Source organism: Phascolarctos cinereus, unplaced genomic scaffold (assembly GCF_003287225.1).
Source record: "Phascolarctos cinereus isolate Bilbo 61053 unplaced genomic scaffold, phaCin_HiC Scaffold_3;HRSCAF=262, whole genome shotgun sequence".
Lineage (NCBI taxonomy): Eukaryota > Metazoa > Chordata > Mammalia > Diprotodontia > Phascolarctidae > Phascolarctos > Phascolarctos cinereus.
This window is the reverse complement of record NW_027555736.1, coordinates 74,138,630-74,166,569: the sequence shown is the minus strand read 5'-3', so window position 1 is coordinate 74,166,569 and position 27,940 is coordinate 74,138,630. Positions and strand designations below refer to the sequence as shown.

The 27,940-nt window shown below is 45.4% G+C and overlaps 3 protein-coding genes across 9 annotated transcripts; 2 read left to right on the top strand and 1 right to left on the bottom strand.

The window, feature by feature from the left end:
- Positions 1–730: 730 nt before the first annotated feature.
- On the top strand, positions 731–9,443 carry PGAM1 (phosphoglycerate mutase 1). Its single transcript, XM_020997027.2, has 4 exons — positions 731–976; positions 4,427–4,701; positions 6,072–6,252; positions 8,429–9,443. Exons 1-4 carry the CDS (start codon positions 838–840, stop codon positions 8,596–8,598), a joined length of 765 nt encoding a protein of 254 aa, XP_020852686.1. The 5' UTR covers positions 731–837; the 3' UTR covers positions 8,599–9,443.
- Positions 9,444–11,165: 1,722 nt separating this feature from the next.
- Positions 11,166–17,586, bottom strand: EXOSC1 (exosome component 1). 4 transcript variants are annotated; one of them, XM_020997107.2, is made up of 8 exons: positions 17,395–17,586; positions 17,151–17,266; positions 16,834–16,908; positions 15,720–15,808; positions 14,659–14,692; positions 13,343–13,393; positions 11,812–11,955; positions 11,166–11,599 (listed from the first exon to the last, which is right to left on the bottom strand). In XM_020997107.2, exons 1-8 carry the CDS (start codon positions 17,429–17,431, stop codon positions 11,522–11,524), a joined length of 624 nt encoding a protein of 207 aa, XP_020852766.1. In that variant the 5' UTR covers positions 17,432–17,586; the 3' UTR covers positions 11,166–11,521. The 4 variants fall into 4 exon arrangements, with proteins under 4 accessions (XP_020852766.1, XP_020852767.1, XP_020852768.1 ...); XM_020997108.2 differs by having other exon boundaries at positions 11,166–11,596; positions 17,395–17,585; XM_020997109.2 differs by having other exon boundaries at positions 11,871–11,955; positions 17,395–17,578.
- Positions 17,587–17,669: 83 nt separating this feature from the next.
- On the top strand, positions 17,670–27,758 carry ZDHHC16 (zDHHC palmitoyltransferase 16). Of its 4 annotated transcripts, XM_020997103.2 has the most exons (12): positions 17,672–17,804; positions 19,988–20,133; positions 21,168–21,416; positions 21,633–21,827; positions 22,317–22,405; positions 22,583–22,611; positions 23,421–23,554; positions 23,696–23,743; positions 24,718–24,803; positions 26,269–26,392; positions 26,547–26,617; positions 27,140–27,758. In XM_020997103.2, exons 3-12 carry the CDS (start codon positions 21,174–21,176, stop codon positions 27,252–27,254), a joined length of 1,134 nt encoding a protein of 377 aa, XP_020852762.1. In that variant the 5' UTR covers positions 17,672–17,804; positions 19,988–20,133; positions 21,168–21,173; the 3' UTR covers positions 27,255–27,758. The 4 variants fall into 4 exon arrangements, with proteins under 4 accessions (XP_020852764.1, XP_020852763.1, XP_020852762.1 ...); XM_020997102.2 differs by lacking the exon at positions 19,988–20,133; XM_020997104.2 differs by lacking the exons at positions 19,988–20,133; positions 23,696–23,743 and having other exon boundaries at positions 17,671–17,804.
- Positions 27,759–27,940: the final 182 nt, after the last annotated feature.

Sequence of the window (27,940 nt, the reverse complement as noted above, 5' to 3'; positions counted from 1 at the left end):
GATCCACAAAGACAGTTAAGCATCTGAGGCTAGATTTGAACTCCGGTTGTCCTGACTCCAGGGCACCAGCTGGTATTTAGAGGTATGATTATCCCCATTTTACTAAGGAGGAAACAGCCTCCAGAGAGGTTAAGCAACTTGCCCAAGGTTACACAGCCATTAGGGGTGTGTGTCCCATTCCATCCCATATCCTCCCGCCTTAAAAATCTTAACCTTCTGCCCCGCCTGGGGGGAGGTCACCTAGTCCAACTCTCTCATTTTACAGATTAGGAAACTGAGGCCCGGGGAGAAGGGACTTGCTCAAGGTCATAAGCACAAAGCAGCTTAAAAGTTAAAAGGAGTTAAAATGCCCATCCACTGGGCACGAGGCAGGTGGGGGGGAAGGGGGGGCGGCTGGAGGGGCGGTCACCAAAAAGAGTCGTCCACAAGGGGCTGGCCTCTCCTGGAATTCTGGGAACTGAAGGTCCCCTTGTCCTTCTCAAGTTTACGTGCGCTCCGTGACCCATCTCCTCGCACATGCGCACTGACGCCCTCGGAGGGTTTCCTCGCAGGCATTGAAGTTGGCTCCCGCCGGCTAGGGAGAGGGGGGCGCATGCGCAGGTTCGCCGGGTTACGAGCTTGAGATGAGAGAGCGGAAAGATTTAGCGAAGAGCGCGGGCATGTCCCGGCGGGCCCAGGGCGAGAAGAGCCTCAGTGCGCAGGCGCGGGGGCGGGGCGAGGGCGGGGCGGGCCCGAGATTGAGGAGCCGGCTGGCTGCGAGCTCCGCCTGAATCTCAGTGCGTGCTCGACTGTCTGCCGGTTTCATCAGTATCCGCTTCCCCGAGCCTCTGCCCCGCCATGGCCGCCTACAAGCTGGTGCTGATCCGGCATGGAGAGAGCGCCTGGAACCTGGAGAACCGCTTCAGCGGCTGGTACGACGCGGACCTGAGCCCTGCCGGGCACGAGGAGGCCAAGCGCGGCGGCCAAGCGCTGCGAGGTACCGGGCCGGGCCGCGGGAGGGCCCGGGAGGTGACCTGGGCGGGGGGCGCATGGAGGAGATCGATCCCCCGCTTCCATCTCCATCCCAGGCCTCCCCTGGCATCAGGGGCTGTTCGTTTTACAGACGGGGAAACGGAGGAAGCCGAAGGCTCCCCTCCCCCACTCCTCCATCTCCTACTATCCCCCTCTTCCGCTACCCTCATTCTCCATTATCCTCATCCCAGGCCTCCACTGGGGGGTGTTCATTTTACAGATGGGGAAGTGGAGGAAACTGAGGGTCCCCCTTCAATTATTATTCCCCCATTCTCCATTGTCCCCCTCCCCCAATATCCCCATCCCACCTCCATTGTGAGCGCTTTCATTTTAATGGGGGAAACCAAAGGGCCTTTCTCCCCTACTGGGTTTCTTTTTATAGGTGGGGAAATGAGTCCTCCATTTCTCATTATCTCCATCTCCCACTATATTCCCCCCCCCTCCATCCCCATCCCATTTTCATTCTAGGACTTCTGTTATGGATTGTTGCATTTTATAGACGAGAAAACTGACCCCCCCATCCCACCTCCATCGTATGGCTCCCCAGGTTATTAAGGGGCTGTTTCATTTTCAGGTGGGGAAACTGAGGAAGCTGGAACCATTTCCCTGCCACTCTCGTCTCCACCTCCTTCCTAGGGCCTCCCTTATGTGATGGGCTGTTTGATTTTACAGATGGAGACACTGAGGGAGCTGAACCTTCTCTTTCCTCTCTATCTCTGCCTCTACTCTTCGGCCTCCCATGGGTTATAAGCTGTTTGATTTTACTGATGGAGAAACTGAGGAAATGGGAGCCCTCAATCTCCATATCTCCCTCCCATGTGTTAAGGGCTGTTTCATTTTATAGCTGGGGATAAGAAAACTGAAGTCCGCATCTCCCCTCCCCATCCCCGGGTGCTCCCCCAGGTTATCCTTACAGATGGGGAAACTGAGGTGACAGACCCTGAGGTGGAGGAGGTGCTGGTTTTTCATCTGTACAGCAGAGCCCCTCATTTTGGGATCTGGTTTTAGGAGCTCCTTCCAGGTCTTCATAGGCAGAGATCCTGGGATCCGTCACCACCATGTGGTACACAAACTTTAAGAGGGCCTTGGAGGCTTTGGAAAGAGGATAGAGGTACCAGACCTCTGACCCAAGGAGGTTCTGGTTAGTCACAGGGCCATATGATGATGCTGTGGTCTAGTCCAGTCTGCTTTACTGGTAAGGAAACAGGCCCAGAGAAAGGTGATGGAAGTGCCCAAGGTCGTACAGCCATTTTATGGTAGAAGTGGGACTAGAACCTGGGTCGTGTTTAGTGCAATCACCACTCCTCAGTACAGGCCCTTTGTTGAAAAGTAGTACTAGGTCAGGGAAGGTGACCCAGGCTGTCAGAACCATCAGGTTGCAGCTTGGCTCCCATTATCTGGGGGGAGGAAGGGGTGGTGTTAGGAAGAAGCTTTGTCAAGGACCGTAAGCAAAGGCGGATGTGATGGGATTCTCCCGTGCTTACATGGGGTTTTTCTTTTTCCAGAAGATTCTGCCCTGCGTGACTCTGGAAAACTAACATATTCTTATGGCTTAGGAATCCAGAGTAATTTCAGTTAACAAGCACTTATTAAGTAGCTACCATGTGCCATGTGCTGTGCTAAGGAAACAAAGGCAAAAAAGTAGCACCTGTTCTGAAAGAGTTCATAGTCTAATAGGTTTAATTCCTGAGCAAGACTGCTGGTGTGGGCCTGTGTGTGTCCATTGATGTTGTCCTTATTTCCCAGTCTCTTCTCTCTCTTCATCTAAGAAGAGTACCATTCAAAAGGGTTATTGGCACATGAAGGAGGAGGTGTATTTGGAGCAGTCATTTGGCTCCTTGCTCTCTCTGTTAGTTCTTGTCTTCACAGCAGGCCCTTTTAAAAAGAACTAGAGCTCTGGAAAATCTGGAACATAATCCTGCTTTTAAAGTGGGGAGTGTACATAACATTAGGATGGGTCTAATGTGACCTTGCCATCATTCAGTAAATGGGAGAGGCCCAAGAGTTTGCTATGGCTGTGAGAAATCGAGGTACTGGTGAGGTTGGCACCATTTTCTTTAGCTTTAGCAGAGAGAACAGGGCTGCTGTGATTCACCATTAGCCTTGCATGTCTTACACAGAGTGGAACAGATTGCAGCTTCCCTCATTTTAATACTGAGGGTGGGGCCAGTGGGAGCTGTAGGTCCCAGCCAGAATGCAAAATCTTATTTCAGCCAAGCAGCCAAGTTACCCTAGGCAGGTAGAGGATAGGATGAATGAAAGTCTAGCTTTTACTTCTTTAAGGCTTCTCCCCAATACCTCACTTTGGCTCTATTTTTGGATGATAGCAGATTTGTGGGGGAAGGAAAATGGCTTTGTATAGGTTCTTTTCAGAGTGCCTAAGAGTACCCCTCAGTTAACCTGTTTGCTTCTTGGGAGCTCTTAGTCACTCTAGCTTCCATCTTGAGGCTTTTTGTTCCTACTGGAAATAAATGGGTAAAACAAACCAGTAGCTTTTGATTATGAAATACTGAGTCATTGTAGTAAGGATTTGAATTAGGTTACTGACCAGTGACTAGTCTACCTTTTTGTGGTAGAGACAAGGCTAAAGGTGTGGAATTGGAAAAGAACTTGCCCCAAATTACATGCACCATTTCAGTTGGAGAGGTTCAATGACTCATTTTCCGCTTTATCTCCAGTTTTCATTGGTTCTACCATCAGTTAAATCACTGGCAGGAAATTACATTTCCATAGTTATTACTAACTCAGTGTGAGGCAACATCTAGAAGAGTTCTGTATATTTCTTAAAGTCTCTTGCAACTTTACAGAGGGAAGTATTGTTTCTATTGTTCTCCTTCCTTTTGTCTACTGCAAGACTGGTTAGCAGCCACCCAATGAGGGCATTTGTTTTATTTGGGAAGGGGGAGTAAGGAAAAAGTCAAACCTTTTTGCTAGGAAAAAATGAGTTGTACTGGGGAGAGAGAAGGAGAGAGGGGGAGAGAGAGAGACTTCACAAGGTTGATGATAACTCACTTATTTGGGGCTTTCCAGTTCAAAAAGTACTTTCTTCACAATAATCCCATTATATAGGTAGAGAAAGTATCATTATTTTACAGATGGAAACGGACAAAGTGTCTGGGCCTGTAATTACATGGCTAGTAATTGTCAGAGCAGGGATTTAGACTCCTAAGTCCATTACCCTTTCCATGTAACTGACAACCATTGGGGATATTGATGGGAGGGAAGGGTTATCATGTATGATATCAATAGATTAAATATTTACTGTGTAAATAGCCCTCTACCCTTTCAGTGAGTGTCGGGAGTAGGGAAGGCTAACATTCGTGAGTAGTTCAGGAATACAGTGATCTCTGGGACAAAAGCTTGTGGGCTTTAAGGATACTCTTTCTGATCAGCTTATCACTTGGGACTCTTTCAGATGCTGGCTATGAATTTGATATCTGCTTCACCTCTGTCCAGAAGAGAGCAATTCGTACCCTTTGGACGGTACTAGATGCCATTGACCAGATGTGGCTGCCTGTAGTGAGGACTTGGCGCCTCAATGAGCGGCACTATGGAGGTCTGACAGGTCTCAACAAAGCAGAGACAGCTGCTAAGCATGGTGAGGCCCAGGTGAAGATTTGGCGACGATCCTATGACATCCCACCACCTCCAATGGAGCCTGACCACCCCTTCTACAGCAACATCAGCAAGGTATGGACTGACTCAGGTTTGCTCCGCTACAGATTAGATCATTACAGGTCAGGTGACCAGAATATGGGATTTTGCTTTTGGAAAACTAGGTGTCTCTTGGAGCTTAGATAATTTGTTAGATTTAATGATTTCTGTTTGTCAGTTTAGCTGAGCCATATTCACCAGAACAGATGACTTGAAAAATGCAGACATTCTTTTTCATATTGGTCTGGGCAAAGGAAAAATGATTCTTTGGGAAATTTCCTATTGCAGTGGTATGTTAACATTTATGCTGCAGTTCTCGCACTTAGAAGTAACTGAAACAGTCAAAGCTCTGGCCAGCTTGGATTACTCTTTAACTGGATTTGTCCTTTTTTTTTGCTTAGCTGTGACTATTTACATCCCTTTGAGAACTAGCATTATGAAGGGGCAGCTAGGTGGTGCAGTGTATGGAGCACCAGCCCTGAAATCAGGAGAAACCGAGTTCAAATCTGGCCCCAGACCAAAACGCTTGACACTTACTAGCTATGTGACCCTGGGCAAGTCACTTAACCCCAATTGCCTAAAAATAAAAAATAAAATAAGAACTAGCATTATGAGAAGTGACAATTAGTTTCTGGTTCCTATCGTGTTATTTCTGCAATTTCAAACACATCTTCTGTTCCTTTGGAACCAGGAGTCAGCCTTAATTGAGAGGGTTATATTCTAGTTTACTGAGTTTTATGGGGATTTCCTGTCAAAAGGCTGCACTCTGCAAATTATATAGATATTTCTTTTCACTTTGCTTATCATATCAGATGAAATAGTTGCCAGCAGCATTTTTAAGTAATACTCTTTAGCTCTCAAAGACTGAGTTTATATCAGTAATATAATGTCAGAAGACTTTATACCTCTCTCCCAACAGTCTGCAATTTAATGTAATACTTTCAGAAACATTTTACAGAAAACTAAATGCCTTTATGCATGTTGACACCAAAGAAGTACCTTAAAGAGGCTAGAAGAGAATTATTGGCCTCATGTAGGGCCAGGATAAGAACCTAGAAGGAATGAATTGATTAGGTTAGTTTTAGGAACCTCAAAAGAACCTCTTTTGCCTGCCAGCGAGTTTTAAATATGTGTATTTTGGATTCGGGGGTGGAGAGAAGAGATGTACACTAGAATAAAGAAGTGCAAAAATGGACTCCTTTTTGGTATTACTTCACTGCCCTTCCTATGAGTCCCTGATCTGTTCTTCTTAAATACTTAACTGACATTTAGAAGTCAGGTATCAGAATGTTACCAAATGACAATGAGTGCTTTTCTGTTAAGGAGTAGTCTTGGTATCAACCAAATTCATATGGAATTAGAGGGTTTTTTTACCTTTTTGACGAGAAATTAATGTTTATCTCCAGGACCGTCGCTATGCAGATCTGACTGAGGATCAGTTGCCATCCTGTGAGAGCCTGAAAGACACCATTGCCCGTGCTCTACCTTTCTGGAATGAGGAAATCGTCCCCCAGATCAAGGAAGGAAAGCGTGTTCTAATTGCAGCCCATGGCAATAGTCTTCGAGGGATTGTCAAACATCTTGAGAGTATGTAGATTTGCTATATTGGAACTAGAGCTCTGGTAGAGGTTGGAGGGGGTGAGGAGGAACTTGGCAAATACGAGGACCTAAGTTAAGTGAAACCTGTAAAGGAAAAGTGACCTAGGTTAGTAGCCTCAGAGATGCATCCTAGCCTTTATTAGTTTTAAAATAAAATTAAAAAAGCCAAAAGAACTTTCAGAGCAAGAAAGCACTGATCTGCTTTGGAGGACTGAATTTAAATCCCAGCTGCAACCATAGACAAGTCATTTAAGTTCTCTGGGTCTTAGGTTCTTCATTTGTAAAATGAGAGGGTTCAGTTCAACAAGTTTTTGTTCAGTCACTGTTTGTGACGAAACTCTTATCCTAATTCCTCACTCTCCTTCACCCCATGTAAATAGCCAGTTTCCACATCTTGTACTTTTTTTTAAGGCAGTTGGGGTTCAGGGTCACCAGCTAGTGTCAAGTCTGAGGTCACATTTGAACTCAGGTCCTCCTGACTTCAGGGCCGGTGTTCTATCCACTGCGCCACCTAGCTGCCCATCTTGCACTTTCTACTTTTGCAATATCTCACACATCTGTTCCTGTTTTTATACTCCCACATACAGCCACCATCTTGGTCCAGGCCCTCATCACCTCTTCTCTGGACTATTGCGATGACTTAATAGATCTCCCTATATAGTCTCTGCCCTTTCTAATCTATCCTCTACACACTTGCCAAGGTGGTTTTCCTTGAGCCTGGGTTCTGACCACGTTACTCTTTTCAAACTCCAGTGGCTTCCTGCTGCCTCTGGGATCAAATATCAGTGTCTCTGTTTTTGCCTTTTCAAGCCTCACATATCCTGGCTGCAGCTATTTTCTCCAGCCTTATTTTACATTTGGCCCTTCCTATACTCTGTAGCCAGCCACACTGGTCTTCTTCTTCATCCTTGGCACTCAGTCTGCTCTCTTTGTACTGGCCATCTTCCCTGGGGTGCTCTTCCTCCTCATGTCTGCTTCTGGCTTCTGGAGGCCTTTCCTTGCTTTCCTGCCTTCCAGGGGCTAGTGCCTTTCCTCTGAGTTTATCTTTGATTCACCTTGTCTATGTCCTGTATGTACAGTTGTTTCTTGTTTGGGGCTCTCCTTGTAATTGGAGCTCCTGGAGGGCCGGGGCTGCTTTTGTCCTTCTTTATCCCAACACTTAGTTCAGCACCTGACAGAATCCTGCATACAAAGCCTTCCTGGATGCCTGCCCTAAATGCTAGTTGTCTCCCTTCCTGTCTTGTACAGACTCTTCTATTAGTTTGTATATACCACACACACACACACACACACACACACACACACACACACACACACACACACACACACACACACACACACACACACACACACACATACACACACACACACACACACACACACACACACACACACTCTCTATCTTCTCCATAGAATGTAAGCTCTTCGAGTGTAAGATGTGATTCTTTTTTGTGTTCATATTCCCCTGGCCTAGCAGAGTGTGGTACATAGTAGGTGATAAATAAATGCTTGTCGCTTGAGTAACTGGTGTGCTAGGCCCTGAGAATAAAAAGAAAGAAACAGCCCCTGTTCTCAAAGAACTCTAGAATTCTACTGGGGGTGTGATGGAGGGGGGGAGACACAGACAAAATGTATACAAAAATATTATAAGGGATATTGAAGAGGGCGGAGGGCTAATAACTGAGGGGATCATTACTATATTCCCTCATTGAGGAGGTGGCACTTAAGTTGAGCCTTGGATGAAAACAAGGATTCTGAGTGCTGGAGTTATAAAAAAAGGCAAAAGACAGTCCCTGCCCTCAGGACGCTCACAGTCTAAGGTGGAGACAATATACAAATGAGCTATATACATGATAAATAGGAAAGAATTAAGAAAGGGAAGGCACTAGAAATAAGAAGGTTGGGAAAGGCTTCCTGTAGAAGATAGGACTTAAGATTTGAAGGGAACCAGGGAAGTCTCTAGGTAGAGATGAAGGAGAGCATTCCAGGAAGAGAAGATGCCTGGAGCCAAGAGATGGAGTTTCTTGCTAATGCAGGGCCGCTTAGGCCTTTGAGGAAATCACTGCATCAAAGTGGGCCTGTTTCCTCTGCCAAAAGAAAGTGTTGGACTAGATGGCATTGAAGGTTCCTTTCAGCCTCTAATTCTGTATGGCGGCATTTTTAGGTCTGTCTGAAGAAGCAATCATGGAGCTGAATCTGCCCACTGGCATCCCCATCGTGTATGAGTTGGACAAGAATCTGAAACCCATCAAGCCCATGCAGTTCCTCGGGGATGAAGAGACTGTGCGCAAAGCCATGGAGGCTGTGGCAGCCCAAGGCAAGGCCAAGAAGTGAAAGCAGGCACCCTCAGAATGTGCTAGCAGTAGCCAGGTCCTTCCCTTCTCACTATCTCCACCACATCTTTCCCCCGCCTGCTCCACACACTGACCATCGCCTTAGGGATCACAATACTTAGCTGCGGGTGGGGGACTGATGATTCCTTTTCTGTTTCTCCTCCCTATTTCAGACCAATTCTTTTGCTCTTCTGTTGCCCTTCCCCTCAGCCACATTAGTCAGAATGCCTCCTGGGTGGTTTGGCTTAGTAAGAACCTGGTTAGGGATTAGGGACGGAGACATAGTATGAAGTGACCAATGTGGGGAGTTGAAAGAAGCAGTTGGTCCAGTTATTCCTATGAGCCAGTCCTGCCAGTAGGGCAGTTCTCTCAGGGGCTGTTGTAGGAAGCTGCCTATAACCCAGGTGGTCATTTAACGAATCATGAAAGTTTTATTTGGATGTTTCCTCCCTAATCCAAGAAAAATGGATCTGGGAGGTTGACCTAATGTTTACTTGTTGCATTTGCTTTCACAAAAGACCCTTCTAGGCTGGTTATTAATGGCTTTTGAAATTAAACTGTCCCACTTGGTAGTCATGAGAGATCTTAAGCAAGTCAGAGAAGGGAGAATTCTTTGATTTCTGAGGGGTGGATGAGTATATCCCACTTGTTTTATAGCCCCTGCTCTGTTCTGTGGCAGTGAAATGCCCCTAGATCATGTTGAAATGTGTCTCAGTGTCCCATTGTTTTCCACCTTATGTTCAGCCACCTGGGTCCTCTTCAGTTTTAGCATAACTGGATACTAACCCTGCCCTTCCCCCTGCCCCTTTTTTGTTGTTCACTATAATAAAGGAGTGATGTGCAATACTTCTGTGTGTTATGTGTTGTCTCTTGTCTCCCAGGAAAGCCTTAGCACAAATTAACCCTTCTTTTCATCATTCCAGGCTTCATTTTATGGCAGATTATGGTGACAATCTCTGGAATTGGAAGTCTCATAGCTTCCCCTTAGCAGTTTTTACCACATATAGAGAGAAAACTGCCCAAGGTATCCTCAAATACCAGGCTGTTTCTTCTGTTACTATGCAAGGGATTCAAGGGAAAAATCTCTGCATTTTGACTCTGATGTAGTAGTCCCAATTCCTGACTCATCCTAGGTGGGGAATCATCTGAATTAATAAGCCTCTCTTAAAGCAAAGTGAATTTTGGGGTTGGGACCTCAGAGGCCCTCCATCTGAACAGAAATCCCATTTTAATCTTGATAGATGGGTAGTTATCTTGCTCTTGCTAGAAAACCCAGTGATGAGTTTTACCTTTGTTTGAGACTAAATCTGTGCGAGACCTTTACCCTTTGTTCATTGTTTTGGCTTTCTTGGCCTTTTAGGGCCAAGAAAAAATTTACCCCTTCCACAATATAGTAGTTAAAATACATTCTAGAATATAATCAGGCAATTGACTGAGATTAGTGTCCAACTTGACAAGGCCTAACATGCATGCAGTTTTTTTATTTCTAGTTATTTCACTCCTAGATTACACGGCAGTGGAAAAGCACTGGCCCAAGAGAGTCAGTGAACATTTATTAAGTGCCTACCATATGTCAGGCACTGTGCAAGCACTGGAGATAACAAAGAAAGGTAGAAGACAGTTCTGTTCTTGAGGAGACAACATGCAAACAACTTTATCTTGTACAAACAAGGAATATACAGGATAAAGTTGAAATAATCAGAAGTAGAACACTAGAATTAAAAAGAGTTGGGAAAGGTTTCTGGTAGGAGATGAGATGTAAGGTAAAGTAGGAGATGGAGAAGAGGAGGGAGAATATTCCAAGGATGGGGGAATAATCAGCAAAAACATGGAGTTGGTGGGTAAGAGTATCCTGTTGGAGGAATAAAAAAGAAGTCAATGTCACTGGACTGAAGAGTATTGGAGGGTTGTAGTCTTACAAGACTAGAAGGGTGTTAGAGGCTGGGGTGGAGGAGAGCAGGGAAAGGTTATGAAGGGCATTGGATACCCAATAGAATTTTATATTTGATATGCAGGTGACTGAAAGGGAGCCAGTTAATTTATTGTGTAGCAAGATGATGTGGTCAGACTTTGATTTAGGACGACTGCTTTGAAAGCTAAGTGAAGGATTGACTGGAGCCAGTTTACCAGTGACATAAGGTGCCTCTCCATAGGACACTGCAGTGCCACCAACCTGAGATATGATGGATGAAACAAGCCATAACCTTGAGAATTATGCAACGAAACAACTTGAAATGAAGGATTAGTATCCTGAGAGGGGATACAAATGGATTTGTCATTTTCATGGAATCTAGAAAAAGGATTATAAGGAAACTTGTGTTTCTATAGTACTGTCCATTCCCATTGTCACTGTCTTTATTCAGGAAAGCACTAGTCACTAGGACTACTGCAATAGCCTTCTAATGGTTCTCCTTGACTTCCTCCCTTGTCCAACGAATCCTTTCCATTGTAGCTATATTAATTTGTTACCCACTGCCTCATAAACATTAAATGACTCCCTATTTTCTACCAAATCTAAACTCAACTGGACATTGAAAGCTTTCCAGGACTCCATGGATCAGAAAAGTCTTTCAGTAAAAATGCTTTATTTGTCTGAAGAAAACAAACAAGCCACATTTACAGCACTATCGAGGAGTAGGAAAGGAACAGAAAATCACTTTGTTGGCTGCTTCCATCATCAGACAGTTTTCTTTTGCTGGCATCTCAAAGGGGAGAGAAAATCCATCTGTGGGATTTGTGGTGAAAGGCTCAGGAATAATCCTCCGTGTACAGTGGAAGCTTCAGGCAGTTATTTCCAAATGTGGTTTCTGGTAAGCCCAAGGTCTTTTTGTTTTGATCATATGTGGATACTAGAAAATAGACACCCCCACTATGGGGAAAGGATGTAGCTACTTATGTCTGCAGGAACTCAGGCTGTACTCGTGCTACTTTGCGGAATTCTTTAGTGTGTGTCCTGGGACACTGCATCTCACACCAGCTGATGGGTACCATCTGAACACCTGCTGGAGAAAAATTCTGAGTCAGCCAGGGCATGAAACTGCAAAAACATCTCTATGCTACTTATTCCGGTATCTCACCATTCCAGTGAACGGCTCTTGTGTCCCTACATTAATAGCAAGATTTAACACAACTTCAAAAACAGCTCCCCCAATGCCATATGATAGATAATTAAAAAAGCAGGTGATGAGAAGAGAGAGATATTTTTGTCCCAAACCTCTGCTCCAAGAGACAGAAAGAGGCAGTTTTTAGTGGGATATAGCAGCGATGATCCACCTGATTCACTGTGGGCCACCACCACTCCCAGCTCATTTTCTGCAGTTGTCAACAGGTAATTGGACTGTGCATCACCTAGGGAAATCTAGTCATATGTGTTTGGTTAAGGAAAATATGTTAAGCCAAAAAGCCGTTTTCACTCAGTGGGAAAAAAGGCTTCCCTCTCTTGCTACTTGGGCTTTCCTGACTATAGCTCTCCTCTTCCCTTTACAGAATAGCAGCATTGATGCAAGAATCTTTTTTTTTAATTTTAGTTTTAATTTTTTAAATTTTATTAATTTATTGATTTATCAACAATCACTTCCATATGCTGTTGAGTTGAAAACTTTTCTCCCCCTTCCTCCCCCCACCTCCCCAAGACGGCGCACAATCTGACATAGGCTTTACATTTACATACCCATGAAACATATTTTCACATTAGTGAGGTTGTAAGTAAAAATTAAAACCAATAGGAGGAACCATCAGAAAGATGAAACAAAACTCAGCAGAAGGTGAAAACAAGTGATAGCGATTCGACTTCCATAGTTCTTTCTTTGGATGTGGACAGCATTTTCCATCCCGAGGCCTCTGGAGATGTCTTAGATCCTCGTAATGCTGAGAAGGGTTCAGTTTAATAATATTAGTCATTGCATAACGTGGCTGTTATTGTGCACAAAGTCTTCTTGGTTCTGCTCACTTCACTCAGCATCAGACCATATAAGTCTTCCCAGGTTTTTCTGAAGTCAGCCTGTTCCATCAATTTCTTATATCACAATAATATTCCATTACATTCATATACCACAACTTGCTCAGCCATTCCCCAATTGATGGGCACCCTCTCAATTTCCAATTCTTTGCCACCACAAAAAGAGCTGCTATGAATATTTTTGTACATGTGGGTCCTTTTCCCATTTGTTTGATCTCTTTGGGATATAGCTCTAGAAGTGCTATTGCTGGATCAAAGGGTATGCACATTTTTATAGCCCTTTGGGCATAGTTCCAAATTGTTCTCCAAAATGGTTGGATCAGTTCACAACTCCACCAACAATGTATTAGTGTTCCAATTTTCCCACATCTTCTCCAACATTTATCATTTTCCTGTTTTGTCATGTTGGCCAATCTGATAGGTGTGATGTGGTACCTCAGAGCTGTTTTGATTTGCATTTCTCTAATCAATAACGATTTAGAGCATTTTTTCATGTGACCATAGATAGCTTTAATTTCTTCACATGATGCAAGGATCTTAAGACAACTCCAAAAGACTCACAATGGAAAATGCTATCCACATTCAGAGGAAGAATGATGGAGTCTGAATGCACATGGAAGCATACCATTTGCTTTCCTTTTCTTTTGTTGTTTTGCATTATTGCTTCAATCTCATGGTTCCTCCCATCAGTTCTAATTCTTCTTTACATCATGCCTAATGGGAAAACATGCTTAAAAAAAACCCAACACCAAAAAAACAAACCAACATGGACAGGGATAAAGGATACCACTTTAGCCAGCACGATGTCACCTGGGCGGAAACTCTTATATATTTCAACCTGCAAGGAGAGAAATTAAGAACTTATTAAGTGCTTATTTTATGTTGGACACAGTTCTAGGGCTACAAAGATAAAAACAACAACCCTTTTCCCTCAGAAGAGCTTATATTCTAGGGATGGGGACATGACACATGTATATATAAAATAAATACAAAGTAACTTTTCGCAGGAAGGCACCAGCAGCTGTGGATATCAGGAAAGGCTTCACATTGAATTTTAGCAGTAGTTCTGAAGTCAATGAAGGGCAATAACTGGTGGGGACAAGGTGGGAGGGCATTCTGAGCACTATGGTTAGCCAGTACAAAGGTACAGAGAGGCGCCAGAGTATTTGATGAATAGCAAGGCCACTTTGCCTGGACTGCAGTGTGTGGGAAAGGCAGAAATGTAGAACAAGGCTGGAAAGAGGCTGGCCAGGGTTTTACAAGCTACACAGAGACATTTATCCTAAGGGCAATAAGGAGCCAATGAAGTTTACCAAATAGGGGAATGACATGATCAGACTTGGCCTTGAGGAGAATCATTTGAACAGAGAGTAAGGGTGTCTGTGTTAAGGCAAGGAGTAAGAGGCTGTACAAGTAAGAAGAGATGCTGTAGGGGTATAAAAGGCAAAATCTGGCCATGTGGGGTGAAGGCAAGTAAGGTGACCAGGAGCATGCAGAGGCTGTGAAGCTGGCTGACTAATTAGCAGGAGGCTCTAGCATAGCACAGATCAATGGTGTTCAGTTCACTGAAATGAATGAATGCCATCTTTGTGCAGATTTTCATAGTTCCAGGGGACCACAAGTACTTATCTATTTGCTTTGCTTTGGAATTAACCATTTCATTTGAATTCAGTTCATTCTCTCCCAGAGGGTAGAAATCACATCTTAATCCCTTTTACTCTTAAAGGAACAAAGTATCTATTTGGAAATCTGCAGTCCCAGAGCCTAGGATTCTGACCTAGCTAAAAGCTCCCACATCTGGCTCAGAATTAGAACCCATAGTTAGATTTGCAGAAATGTCAGTAAGCTAGAAAGACATGCCCAAACTAGAAGACAAAGCAAACTGTTCCTCTCTGGTCAATAAACAACAATTTCACAGGGAGAAAAGGACTTGGGGGGCAATGTGGGAAGAGGGGAAATTATTACAGTAGCAGAAAGATGACAACTTTAGTATCACTGTGGGGCTCTTTCTTTGACTCACTCCTCAAAAATGGTCTTTGAAATTAATTACAATAATAGGAACTTTGAGATTCCCTATCTATAAGGTTTTTTTTTTATCATTACCTTGTCTTTTTCAGTAGCTCGAACATCTTCCTTCCTGCAAGGAAATTTTTTTAAACAGTTAATTCTTTAAGAGAATTTGCTTTCTAGGGCCAAGTCTGGGGAAGAGCCAGAGCAGCTAGGAGTTGGGACAAGTTATATTTGTTATTTAGCTGCCACCCAGAGGCACAAGATGGAAACTCATCCCAATATTACACCTTGGGCTAAGACTTCTATCGGGTCACAAGAGGCCTAACAGAAGAGTCAGCAATTGTTCCTAGGGCAGAGTCTGGGGAGAAAGAGTTTCAGGACAGCTAAGAAAGTACAAGAAAAATTAGCAACTCCTCCAGGAAAGAACTAGTAGAAAATGACTGCAGAGTTATACAGAATCCTAGGATGGAAGAGACTTCCAGAGATCAAAGAATAAATGACCTTGCCGCCAATGAAAAATGATTTCTGTCCCCCTTTCAATGGAAAACTAAGAAAAAACAATCCCACCCAATAACTTGTCCCATTTCTAATAATCATCAGGGTTGGCTTATACGGCTGCAATTACATGTAATCTTTTTTAATTTTTTCAAAAAAGTTTTAGTTTTCAACATTCACATTCATATGATTTTGAGTTCTCAGTTTCCTCCCCCTCCCCAAGACAGTGTGCAATCTAACACAGGCTATACATATACATTAATATTAAACATATTTTCACATTAGTAAAGAAGAATTAGAACCAATGGGAGAAACCAGGAGAAAGAAGAAATGACAACAAAAAAAGAGAGCAAATAGTATGCTTTGACCTGTATTCAGACTCCATGGTTCTTTTTCTGGATGTGGAATTACATGTAATCTTTTAAGGGAAATAATGCCTAACATCCTTAAAATCACTTCTGGTTGGGCATATATCATCCTGATGCTTGCCAAACCCATGCTTCAGTCAAATTTACTACCCTAGTCCAAACTTTCTCTGTGAGACAAAATGGAGATCACAGAGATATGGAAAAGAAACATGGTGGATGTAGATCTGTAATATTTTGTTTAAAATCCCAGACTATTTTGAAGTAAAATAAAGAAAATTTAAAGCTTCCTACCTGATAGTTCCTCTAAAGGAGTTCTTGAGTGGTGTGGATCCCACATATAAGATATGTACTTTGGCAAAGCGAGAATTAATGCTGGAGACCTGTGCCATAGAGAAGATAAGGGATGGATTAAAAATAGCAGCTGTCAGATAAAGAAATCCTAGTGGTATATGGCAGAGAATCCTAAACCAGGAACTAAGAGAAATAGGTTCTACTTTAGCTATCCTATTAACTAGGTAGGTTACTTGGTTACTTAATTTTTGCTTCATTTTTCTCAATAATTTGGGGAAGGCAATATCTACCCTATTTCAGAATACCAAATGAAATAATATGAAAGCATGTTAAGAGGTATAAAGGCATTATACAAGTGTAAGGCATCCCAGGAAGCTTGAATCTTTGGACAACTGATCTGTGGGCCTTTTGGGACCCTAAAGAATCAAGAAAATAGACTTAAAACTTTGAAATGCTGTATGCTGTTTTTTCATTTGTAAAATTAAGACTGTGATATTTGCACTATCTCACTGAGTTCTTAACATTTTATAAACTGCAGAATGTTATACAGGGTGTTCTGAAAGTCTAAGGTAAGTTTTAAATTATATTGAAGCTTAGACACAGGAACCTATTAAAGTTTAAAACTGCACTAAATCTTTTGGATTATCCTGTATAAATGTGAATTACTACCACTGCCGTTCAGTCTGGCTCAACATTACAACACATACACTCTTCTGCTATATTTAACATTACCATAGCCTTCAACCTCGAGGAGTTTTAGTGACACAAGATGAATTCATACTTCCTTTCCTTAAACGTGCCTAATGAGATCTGAAATTCACTAGAACCTCTGAATAGTAAGAGTTTTTGCTTTTGGTTTTTGTCTCTAAAGAATAAACCTCCAGCTTTTAAAGTTCAGAATGGGGAAGCCTTACTGAGTAGGAAAATGACAAGTTCTCTGTAAAACAGGAAGATCTTTTTGTACTTAAAAAGGCAACACGATGAAACAAACCTCAGAACCACCGGCTCGCCCGCTGATTACTGCCCTGACCACAACTACTAGTCAATGGGGAGGGATGGAAAGCCCTTGACCCGGGCACTTGGAAGCTAGGGAGGGTGGAGGGCGTGACCGTACCTTGCAGGTTACGATCGTTCCCACATCTGGCAGCATCTGGGACTCGGTCTCTCTCGTCACCGACACCACCGGAAGCTGCAGAAGGAACGAAGAACAGGTCCGTGAGCTCTACTCAGTACCAAGTCAAGGGGGCTGGGCTCGCGGGCCACAGGGAGGATTCAGGGGGCCTAAAGGCCACTGGGTCGGCCTGGTAACCGACCATTGGGCAGGCTTTGGGGATGCAAAGGCCTACGGGGCGCCCCGGCGTGGGCAGTCCGCTGCGCCCATTGCGAGGCCCCGAGAGGCCGGCGCGGGCCCGGGGGCGCGGCTGGCCTCACCTCGCCGTTGTCGCTCGTCTTCACCAGGCAGCCGGAGAGCGAGGAGAAGATGTAGCCGTGCCGGGTGTAGGTGCCGCTGCCGGGGCTGGCCTCCTCCAAGTTACACAGTCGTTCGCCTGCGGAGGACAAACGCGGTGTCCCTCCCCCCCCATCCGGCCCCTGGGCCCACAGGGCCACCTGGGACAGGCGGGCCCTCCGCGGCAGCTCGCCGAGTCCGACCTCCCTTCCCCGGCGCCTCACTCACCTGGGACGCAGTACCGCATCGGCGGCGCCATAGCCATGACCTCCCAAAAACCATTGCGGGAGGCCAATTGTCAATCCATTGGCCGAAACGAGAGCTGAGGGCCTGCGCAACAGAACTGCCAATTGGCTGTCGTACCACGTGGCTTCTCCGGGGCCACCTCAATGGCTTCCCTCTCCTCCTAGAACTTCAACTCCCAGGGTACCTCGGGAGGAGGAAGAGGGGGCGGGGCGCTGGGCTTCCCGCGCTTGCGCCGTATGGGAGGCCGGAGTGGTAGCGGTCCTGGCGCCGCTAACGGTGGGGGCGGGGGATGGTGGGTCTGGCTGATTGGGGCCGGGGTCGGCTTCGGCAGAGGCTGCGGTGAGCCGTGAAGGCTTCGGGGCTCCACTGGGTCGTTGTCCGTCAGGCAGGAGGTAAGAGGGCCTCCGGGATCTCAATCTCCTCCCCCACCTCTTTCCTTTCCCTCGGGATCTCGGGCCCCCAGCCACTGAAGGCGTGGAAATACGGGGCGCGAGAGGGGTCAGTGGGTGCGCCTCTGCGCTCCGGAACGTCCTGAGGTAGGGGCTTCGGCCTTGCCAGGACACCTCCAAGTCCTTGGGGGGAGAATGTGTGTAGTAAGGTGGAGGGGCTTCTTTATTCTCACCCCCCATCCACCCTCCTTCCGGGCTCTGATGGCGAGCGGCTGAATTGCACCTGCTTCCCTACCTGGCAGAGTGAGTTGGCTTTAGCTGCCCAGGGTTAGGACGTGAGCCCTCTGTCACCGAGCCTGGTTAAATGTTAACCTCGTTGCCTACCCCTGTGCTCTCGAACACCCCTGCCTACCCGCGGGCCCCCAAGAAAGTTTTGCTTTTGGTCAGGGGACTCTCTGTTGTGCTGCCCCCTCCCTATTTTAAGGGAGAGCCCTGCATCCTCAGACATTTTTATCCAATGAGTTATCCGTGGACCTGCAATCACGGTGAGATATTGAAGTAACATGGCATTTTCAGTTTGCCTTCCTAGGGTGGTGGCCCTAGAAGGAACAGATGGGTGGGCAACACGTCCCTCCTCGCTGCCCTTCCCGAAATGGAAACCTATCCAGCAAACGTGAACAGTGAAATTAGATGTAGGATGGCAAGTTTAAGCTCTGAGACAGGATTGTTCCGTGGGTAGAGATCAGAAACTGATTAAAGAGATGACTTCCTAGAGTTTACAGTCTGTGGAGAGGGCATCTGGTCATCCTAATATTAGAGGAATGGAGAGTTTTAGATAAGTGCGATTTAATTTAAATCTATTCCCGTAGGAAAGTCACCAGTGTTTTAAAAAAAGTTATTTTAAACAGTATAGTCCACTTTTTATTATCTGTACCAATTAAAAGTAGTTTATATGACCCAAAATGGGATAAAAAATTTTTGCTTAGTTTCAGGTTTTTTTGTTTGTTTTTACATTTGAATATGCCTGCCTGTTCTTCTGGAAATCATACTTTAAACCAAATGACAGTAGAGTCAGCTAGTTAGTCCATAAGTATTTTTTAAGCACTTATTATGTGCTGGGCACTATGCTGTGATGGGAATACAGGGCAAAAACACTGTTCTTGCCCTCAGGGATCTCCCATGCTAATGCTGGATCCGTGGTACCTATAAGATTTAAACAGAGTGGATAGAAGGAAATAATCAGAGAGAAGGCAGTAATAGGAGTAGGGGGACCAGGAAAGGCCTCCAACAGAAGATGGGATTTGAGTTGAGTCTTGAGGGAGCTTCAAAGTTTCTATATTTTCTATCCTATGATATTTTATCCCTGATTGCTCTGGTGTCAGGGAGTTGGGAGAGCTTCCTGATCCATGCTGCGATAGACAGCATCACTTCTGACTGCTTCAAGGTTCTGGCCAGAGCAGTGCTACTTACTGCGCTCGCTCTCGCTCTTGCTCTCTCTCTCTCTCTCTCATTCTCTCTCATTCTCTCTCACGCTTTTCCTTGGGCAGGTGTGCAGGAATAAAAGATGGAATATTTGTATTTAAAGGCTTTTCTTGGGTGGGAGGAAGGGATGCTGATCTAGTTACTGAACTGAAACTGTGTCTAGATGTGCATTGACCTCCTCCAGTTTCGTCTGGGTTTCAGACTTCATTCTAAATAAATAAGTTAACAGGAGTTGAGAGCAAAGCAGCACTATCCTGCCTCCAACACAACAAATGAGATAATCTGCTCTTCGATAATAGACAACCTTATTCACAAAATGAGTTAGGTATCCACAGAGGTCTCTAGATAAAAATATTTAGTTATCCTTCCCCCTTCCATTGCTATGCTATTCCACAGCCAGAGAGAAGGAACACATTTGAAGATATTAAAGAATTTGGAGTGCTGGGGAGATAAGCTAAGAAGCAGACCTATGAGGGGCAATCACTGTAGAGAAGGCATTTATTTCTCCTTGGGACAAAGGGGAGTGTGTGTGTGTGGGGGGGAGGTTAAGAGAATCATTAGGTTAACTTCAAACTAGTGCAGGAAAGGACGAAATTTCACAGGCCAGATCGTGTTCTCAAAAAGGATCTGAACCTGAGTAGTGGGACACAGGCAGCCTTTAAATAAATATGTGACATCCCCAGTTTTTTTTTTGTCACTTCTAGGTTGGAAGTGGGATCATCTTACTACCCATATCTTGGTGGTCCCTTAGTCTCTGAATAGGGAGATTAGAAAAGGTGTCAAGGTTTGTGTCACAGAAGAGGCAGGAGAAAGAACATAAGACCTGGACTTCCTGGCTGGGTGATCTTGGGTAGGTCTCTTCATCTCTCTGAATCTGTTTCCTCATCCGTAAAATGGGGACAATCACATTTATTCCACTGGTTACATCATAGGGATGTTTTGAGGATCAAAGGAGATGTATCTTTGTAACCATAAAGTACCATATGAGTCGTTCATAGTATCATATGATAGTTTGGGCTGACTGAGGAGATTGGAAACCAAAAAGCCTGGGAATTTCATGCTACCAGGCTGAGGTCTCTGAAGCTGAGAGCTGATAGCTTTCTCCACGGATATAGATGACATCAAAGATCTAGGAACAGGACCCACTCCAGAGTGGTTTCACATCCTCATGTGGCTAGTCCTAGCTACAAGGGTTGGTCGTCCACGAGTGGAAAGCATTAGAAGCGTGAGGTGAGTGGGGGAAGGCAAGCAAGGGGGAGAGCTCCATCACAGGCAGCTTTCTCAACACCTCCGCCATTGCTGAAGCCAGCAGGCTTTGTCGCATTCTCTCCTTGCAGTGGTAATGCACTTGAGTGGTTTGTTGTCGTTTCTGTTTGTTTAACGTCCCCCCTCTTGGTTCCTGTTCTACAGAGAAATCCAGAGTAAGATTTTGCTTGGTGCGGGTCAGTTCTTTTCTGTCCCTCTTGATGCAAAAGAGATGTCATTTAATGACCAGACTTCTCATGTTAGGAGTAAGCATTGTGTAATGGAAAAAATGCTGGATTTAGATCTGGATTCAAATCCTCATTTAGATGTGACTCTTGTCAAGCTACTCCACTTTCGAGCCTGTTCCTTTAATTGGAAAGTAGGCATAATACTTGTATTATCTTACATTTGGGAAGTTTACACAGTGCTTATGTGTTAAAAATGTGAGTTACAATTGTGTTTGTGTATTCAATTAAGTTTGATTCTTCAGACCTAAATGTAGGACCTCTATCCTGTGGTAATTGGGATAGGTAAGTCATTAGGGGCAGGCTGAGTGTGACCTAAAATGGTCTTTAATCGTCACTTTGTCTGGTGGAACCCAGAAGTTTGGGTGTTCACTGGCTATTTATCTTGCTGTAGGAGGTCATGCGAAGCCGCCGGTCCTTATTGCTGGGGCCGGCACGCCTATGCTTTCGTTTGCTTCTCCTCCTGGGCTACAGACGTCGATGCCCACCATTACTTCGGAACCTTGCACTTCGTTGGCGTTATGGAAAAGTCTGTCTGCGTTCTCTACTCTACAACTCCTTTGGGGGCAGTGACACTGCCATTGACTCTGCTTTTGAGCCTGTGTATTGGCTCGTTGACAATGTGATCCGCTGGTTTGGGGTGGTGAGTATTGCCAGGATTCTATAGCTTGGGGTTAGCTTAACAGATACTGTGACCTCTTGGGTGGAAGGATGGGGATAGATGGCTTTATTTGAAGACTCCACAAAAGACTTTACAAAACTAGGTTCTATTTTTTTTCCTCCTCTTGTACCTTAGTTGTGGGGTGCCATCTCTCCATACTTCACTAACAGCTAAGTGTTGACTTCCTACCGTTGGCAGGTCTTTGTGGCCCTGGTGATTGTGCTGACAAGCTCCATTGTGGCTATTGCCTACCTGTGTGTCTTGCCCTTGATCCTCCACACTTATTCAGTGCCCCGAATCTGCTGGCACTTCGTCTACAGTCACTGGAACCTCATCCTCATCGTCTTCCACTACTACCAGGCCATCACCACCCCTCCTGGATACCCACCCCAGGTAAGGCTCAGGGAAGGCACAGCAGAGCACCAGGGTAAAACGAATAGACCAGCAAACCTATATTCTAGCAAGTGGGCAGCAAGGTTTGGGAGCAGAACTCTTCAAGAATTCTTCGTTGCCACTGGTTTCAAAAAAGGTCCCTTTCAGATCTTAGACAACTCCGGAAGACTCACAATGGAAAATCCTGTCCATGGAAGCATATTATTTGCTCTCTTTTTCTTCTTCTTTTTTTGTTTTGTTTTGTTTCCTCCTTGTAATTCCTCTCATTAGTTCTATTCTTTACATCATGACTAATGTGAAAATGTTTAATATGAATGTATAAGTAGAACCTGTATCAGACTGCATGCCATCTTGGGGAGGGGAGAGAAAATTCAAAACTCAAAATCTTATGGAAGTTAATGTTGAAAACTAAAAATAAATAATTTTTTTAAAAAAGACCCCTTCAGTAACTAAAAAACTGAGGCCTTGACCAGTTCTCTTCCAATACAGGCCAAGACTGACCTTGCTACTGTATCTATCTGCAAGAAGTGCATTTATCCCAAGCCAGCGAGAACACACCACTGCAGCATCTGTAACAGGTTGGCCTTTCTCATTGTCTCTCCCATTTCCTTGCCTTTCTTTTGGCCTTGTTACTTGCCCCTTTACCTAGAGTCAGGTATAATCCCTAAAAACATCAACCCTTGCAGAAGCACAAGTTGGAGTAGCTTCTCAGCATCTTGCTCCATGGTAATGCAAAGTCCTGTTCTTCCTTACAGGTGTGTGCTGAAAATGGATCACCACTGCCGTATCCTTTTACCAAGGCTCCCTGAATCCACTGATGCCCAGCCAGCCTGTTTCCTCCTATATCTTCTTGATTCTACCTCTTAAGCAACAGGAGCTTTCCCAACCCCCTCCCCACCCACTACCAATGTATTTTAAAACACTTAGGAAAAAACACAGGAAAGACTAAATGGTACTTTCTGGAGAACTTGGCCCTTTACTAGGACAAAAAACAGGCCTGGGAGGCTTTGGGGAAATATAGCCTTAACTATTATCTCTGCCCCCCCCCAAAAAATTATAGAAGGAAAAAAGGCTTGGAAGCCAGTTATTTCCTTGAGAACAGAAATGAGCACAGAACTGGACAGGCCCTGTAGAAATGGATGTAGCTAGAGAAAGGATTGAGGTAAGGATGCTGTTCTCTTGCTTTGGCTTGCTAGGACTCCAGGTGCCTTCCCTTCTTCCCACAGGTGCTCAGTAATGGCTCCCCATCATAGGTCAAGGCAGGAGCCAGTAGCAACATTAAGGTGAATGGCAGGCACAGCTTGCCTTTCCTAAGGATCTTAATTCCCAATATGCCAGAATGGACTTATGGGAGTTCTGGGAGACTTGGAAGAGTTGTCTTCCAACTTAGCATGTGGCTGCAGTAGCTCTGTCCCTGAAGGACTGGCCTTCAGAACTCAGCTACTTGTTCTTCGAGTGTGGCACATGCAGGCCTGGGGAGCTCGGAAGCAGCATCCTCAGCTCTCCCCAGCCTGGCCAGGTGGCCAGCACCCTGTACCCCAGGTTCCCCTTGGAGGCTGCTGGCCAGGCTGATCCTTAAGTCCTCACTCCCAGCTTGGATGAACAATTGTGTGGGCCACTACAACCACCGGTACTTCTTTTCCTTCTGCTTCTTCATGACCCTGGGCTGTGTCTACTGCAGCTTTGGCAGCTGGGATATGTTCCGGGAAGCTTATGCTGCCCTTGAGGTGAGCAGTGGGGGCTGAGGGGTGAGGAGGAGCCTTAGGGCAGCAATGGTATAGGAGAAGTCTATCACTCTGGAGTGGGGCTGGCAAAGCTCCCATCCCAAGGCCAGAGAATATAACCGGTACTGTTTTCCATCCCCATAGAAAATGAAACAGCTCGACAGGAACAAACTACAGGTGGCTGCCAATCAGGTGGGCCGTCCCACTCACTGCCTCCTGCTGCTCAGGCCTGGGGTTATAGGTCTGGAGAGGTACCCTGGCCTCGCTAGCTCTAGGGCCTCTGGAGGCTGTAGAGTGGTGTGCTATGGGTGGTTCTCTGCACTGGGCACAGGGCATTGGGGCTCTAGTCCCTGGGAGCAGTGCCAGTACTGGACAAATAACTTAAGATTGGTATAATACTTTACTGTATTATACCAATCAGTTTCCTAACTATTCGGTCCTACTCTTCCTCAAACTGAAAAGGCTCTGCTTTGATGCTGGCCTGAGCAGCACGGAGTCTTTGTTGGTCTGTGTAATGGGGTTCCAGGGTCCAGAGACAGAAAACAGAATGGGTTAATCTGGTTTTTTTAACTCCAGTAGTCTCTACCTTCATAAGAAAAGCTCCCTTCAACCAACCCCTTAGGAATCTTTATTCTGAGCAGATCTCAAACTCCTTTGTGACCAAACTTCTCCAATCCTCATGCCTCATCACAGTAAAAGTCCTTTACTTCGCGTTCTATACTTGATAAGTTTTGCCTCCATCTCCACTGTTTTCTTCCTTTTCCCCACCCTAGTCAGCCAGGTAGGGTGTAGGTCTTTTCACCTCTTGGGGATGTAGTTCTGTGGTGCAGGAATCACACTGGGGAGAAAAGGGGGAGGGGCGGCGAAATAGCTTCCCTGGAGCCTCATCTGTGTTGTCTAAACCTTATTGGCTGAGCCCAACTCTTCCCCCCGCGCTTTTGCCGTCTTGTTCAGACCTGCTCTGGCCAGTGTTTTGTCCATGTGATGATGTTGCTGGGCTCTGTCCACCCATCTGGCTGCTTTCTTGACTCATCTCTAGCTTTATTTCTGTCTCTTTCTGGCCTAAACCTGGACCAGTGCCATGCCTGTGGGTGCTGGGCCTCTACTGGCAACAGCATTGGGCTAAGGGACAAAAAACACTCAAGTTCTGTTGCTGTTTGTTTCAGACGTATCACCAAACCCCACCACCCGCTTTCTCCTTCCGGGAAAGGATGACTCACAAAAGCCTGGTTTACCTATGGTTCCTGTGCAGGTACTAACTCCACTGTTCCCTGATAGAAGTAGGCCTTGATGGAGAGCCTTGTTACTTAGGGAAGAGTGAACAGGAATAAACTCATCCCTGTTTGGTTTCCCTGGAGACCCTGGGAGAAGTTGACCCACTTCTCCTGCCTCCTGGACTCTTAATTCTATAAAGAGAAAAAACGTGGCTGATGCCCTCAGATCCTTTCCATGTCTCTTAGCAATGCATACTCACACCATACTCGTTGCTGTGAGTAAGCAGGGATAAGTCATGCTCAGATACTGTGCTTGTTTAAAGGAAAAAAGCAAACTCCTCAGAGCAAAAGAAGAGTTGAGGTGTGTTGAGCTATCCTCAGGAACAGCCTGACATTAGCAGCAATTATGGGAGCCAAGTGAAAAGGGGATTAGTGGACTTCCACAACTAGAAGCAAGCCAAGTTCCACCCCCCACCCAGACAGGTGCATTTTGAGGCCCCGTGGTAGACAAGGTCTAGGGGCCTACTTCCCACCTTATGTCCTTGCCTGGTTCCCTGAAACCATGCTAAGGAGAACATTCTTGGGGCACAGAAGCAACATCAGGCATGGTCGTGACCAGAATTCAGTCTAGAAGCTGATGGTCTGAGTTGGAAGGGTCTTAGAGGCCATTTAGTTCAGTCCTCCCCTGAACAAATGTCTCCTTCAAACATGGGTAGATGTTAAGAGATTTCTGGCACCAGGAAACTGGGCTCTTTTCAGAGCCCAGACCAGTCCACATGTGAACAGCTACTCATACTGTAGGGAGCTTTTCCATATCTATACCAAGCTGAAACCTGCCTTTCTCCAGCTTCCTTCCGTGGGTGCTAGTTCTCATACCTGAAGCCAAGAAGATCAAGTCTCATACCTCTTCCACTGACAGCCCTTTGAGTTTTCTTGCTCAGGCTAACCATGGTGCAGAAAGTATCGATGTGCACAAATGAAGGCACAGCACACTATGGCTGCACTGTAAATTCTGTAGAACTGTGGTATGGGAACTGAATATGGAAAAAACAAAACGAAACCAAATACCCAGGACAGAAAGTTCTTGTTGGTGCTTTGAATATTAAGTTCCTGGGGTCTGAGTCTGAGATGGAGTTTAGAGCCAACTGCTCACTACCACTAGTCCTTCAGTCAGACCTGAGCCCATTCTCACAAAAGGGTCTGGATGGTCCATCAGCAGACCCTTTTCTGTATGTTCCTGAGAAACTGGCACACAGTGGAATCCCTCAAGATCAACGCTCCCCACATATATATGTCTTCCTTGATAATAAAGTGATGAACTTTGCCATTTTCTTCTGGAGTGGGAGGTAGTTAATTGGTTCTTTTAAATCCCTTTAAATTAATAAAGAATTGAAGTACTGGGTGTGGGCTGAGTTTTACCGGTTTTCTTGTGCTATGGTGGGGTTAAGTCCCTTTGTGAAACATTGCAAGAACTATGCTAGTGCTTTCTGTACTTCCTCTTAGTTCTGTGGCACTGGCCTTAGGCGCTCTGACAGTATGGCATGCTGTCCTCATCAGCCGTGGTGAGACCAGTATTGAGAGGCATATCAACAGGAAGGAGAGGCATCGGCTGACACTGAAGGGCAAAGTGAGTATAGGGGTGGGAGGTGGGGCATCCAGCAGGAGAGACCATTTTTATAAGGCTAGAGTCTTGGCTGAGGCTCCAAGTCTAAAAGGGAGGGGAGTGGGGTGGGTTTCAGTAAAGGGACCTCCTGGGCACACATGTCCTTCCTTGGCTACAGGTATTTAGGAATCCTTATAATTATGGCTGCTTAAACAACTGGAAGGTGTTCCTGGGTGTGAACACAAGAAGGTAAAGAGTGAAACATTACAAACCCTGGGGGTGAGGGGGTGTGTGTGATGGGCCCTTCATGAGAGCTATAAAGATTATTCTCTTGCCTTAGATAAAGGACATGTGGCTTCTTTCCAGGCTGCAATAGCTCTTGAGAATGATTATTATAAATAGGTCTATACCATACTGATATAGTATGTGCCAGGCCCTGCTTTAGACCTTTAGGCTCAAGGAAGTCACTGTTCCCTAATAAAAGTACCTCCCCTAAGTCTCTTTGTCCAGTAAGGATAGCCACTATGAGCACAGGCCTCAGTTCTCTCTGCACCTTTCCCACCCTTTTCCAGTTAATCCTTGCCTGTGACTTTAGCCCTCTAGTGACATTTATAGGGATAGCTAGTTCCTCTGATGGTATTTAAGACATTCTTGATCCATGTTTTGGAATTAGGGAGGTATGTGAGCTTATACCCAAAGACTTGGAGAGAGCATTGATATTGATAAAGGCCTAGCGCCTTTCTCAAGAATGATTTTTGTCTTCTCTTGCAGGCACTGGCTCACTCGTGTCCTGCTGCCTTCTAGTCATCTGCCCTATGGGAATGGGATGACCTGGGACCCTCCTCCCTATGTGACAAGAGCCCCAGACTCTGTGCTGGCTGTGTGAGCTGGGCTGTGGGTACATATGGCCTCTAAGGCTGGTCCCACCTCCTCTGTGGTCTCAAGGGGCTGGAGATCTCTTTCAACCCAGAACAAGGTTCGGGTAGGGAGATTTTCTTTGGAACCATGAAGCAAAAGAAGTCATTTGGTCTGGCTTCTTGTATCACACAGAATGCTATGGGGCCAGCCTCTGGGCATTAGGTGAGCAATGTGACATGGAGGACTCTAGGGCTAAAGTCCCATTCACTCAGGCTAACAGAAGTTCCAGTGTCCATGTCGCCAGGATTCTAGACGTGGGTAGAGCCTGTGCCCCAAACAAAAACTGTTAAGAGACCCAGTCTGGGTTATAGCATTGGTATTGTGTACCATCTCCCTTCTCTGACATGTGAGAAAAGAATGGGAAAAGAGCTTAAAGGTACAAACGGATCCCATGGCTCTTACTGAGGTCACTGCCACTTTTCACACTCTGCTTACTGCAGAAATAAAAGTATTTCCTTTTGTAAAGACTAAACTCAATCCTATTCTGCCCCTTTTACCATACTGTAGTTCTAACGTTCCTTGGGTGTGCCTGGGAAGAGAAGAGAGTTGGCCTATGGGGTCTAGACTGTGGTGATAATTCATGCCATCACAGAGTAAATGCCTGAGGTGTCATTATTTGGCACCTGTCCCTAGCACTCTATTTTACAAAGTTCC

Coding starts and splice junctions, on each gene's coding strand:
- EXOSC1 (XM_020997107.2), bottom strand. CDS start 17,431: ATGGCTATGGCGCCGCCGATGCGGTACTGCGTCCCAG. Junction 16,909..17,150: donor AGACGAGCGACAACGGCGAG/GTGAGGCCAGCC, acceptor TTCCTTCTGCAG/CTTCCGGTGGTGTCGGTGAC. Junction 15,809..16,833: donor GAACGATCGTAACCTGCAAG/GTACGGTCACGC, acceptor TCTATGGCACAG/GTCTCCAGCATTAATTCTCG.
- PGAM1 (XM_020997027.2), top strand. CDS start 838: ATGGCCGCCTACAAGCTGGTGCTGATCCGGCATGGAGAGAGCGCCTGG. Junction 977..4,426: donor CGGCGGCCAAGCGCTGCGAG/GTACCGGGCCGG, acceptor GGACTCTTTCAG/ATGCTGGCTATGAATTTGAT. Junction 4,702..6,071: donor TCTACAGCAACATCAGCAAG/GTATGGACTGAC, acceptor GTTTATCTCCAG/GACCGTCGCTATGCAGATCT.
- ZDHHC16 (XM_020997102.2), top strand. CDS start 21,174: ATGCGAAGCCGCCGGTCCTTATTGCTGGGGCCGGCACGCCTATGCTTT. Junction 22,612..23,420: donor GAAAATGGATCACCACTGCC/GTATCCTTTTAC, acceptor CCTCACTCCCAG/CTTGGATGAACAATTGTGTG. Junction 26,618..27,139: donor CTGGGTGTGAACACAAGAAG/GTAAAGAGTGAA, acceptor CTTCTCTTGCAG/GCACTGGCTCACTCGTGTCC.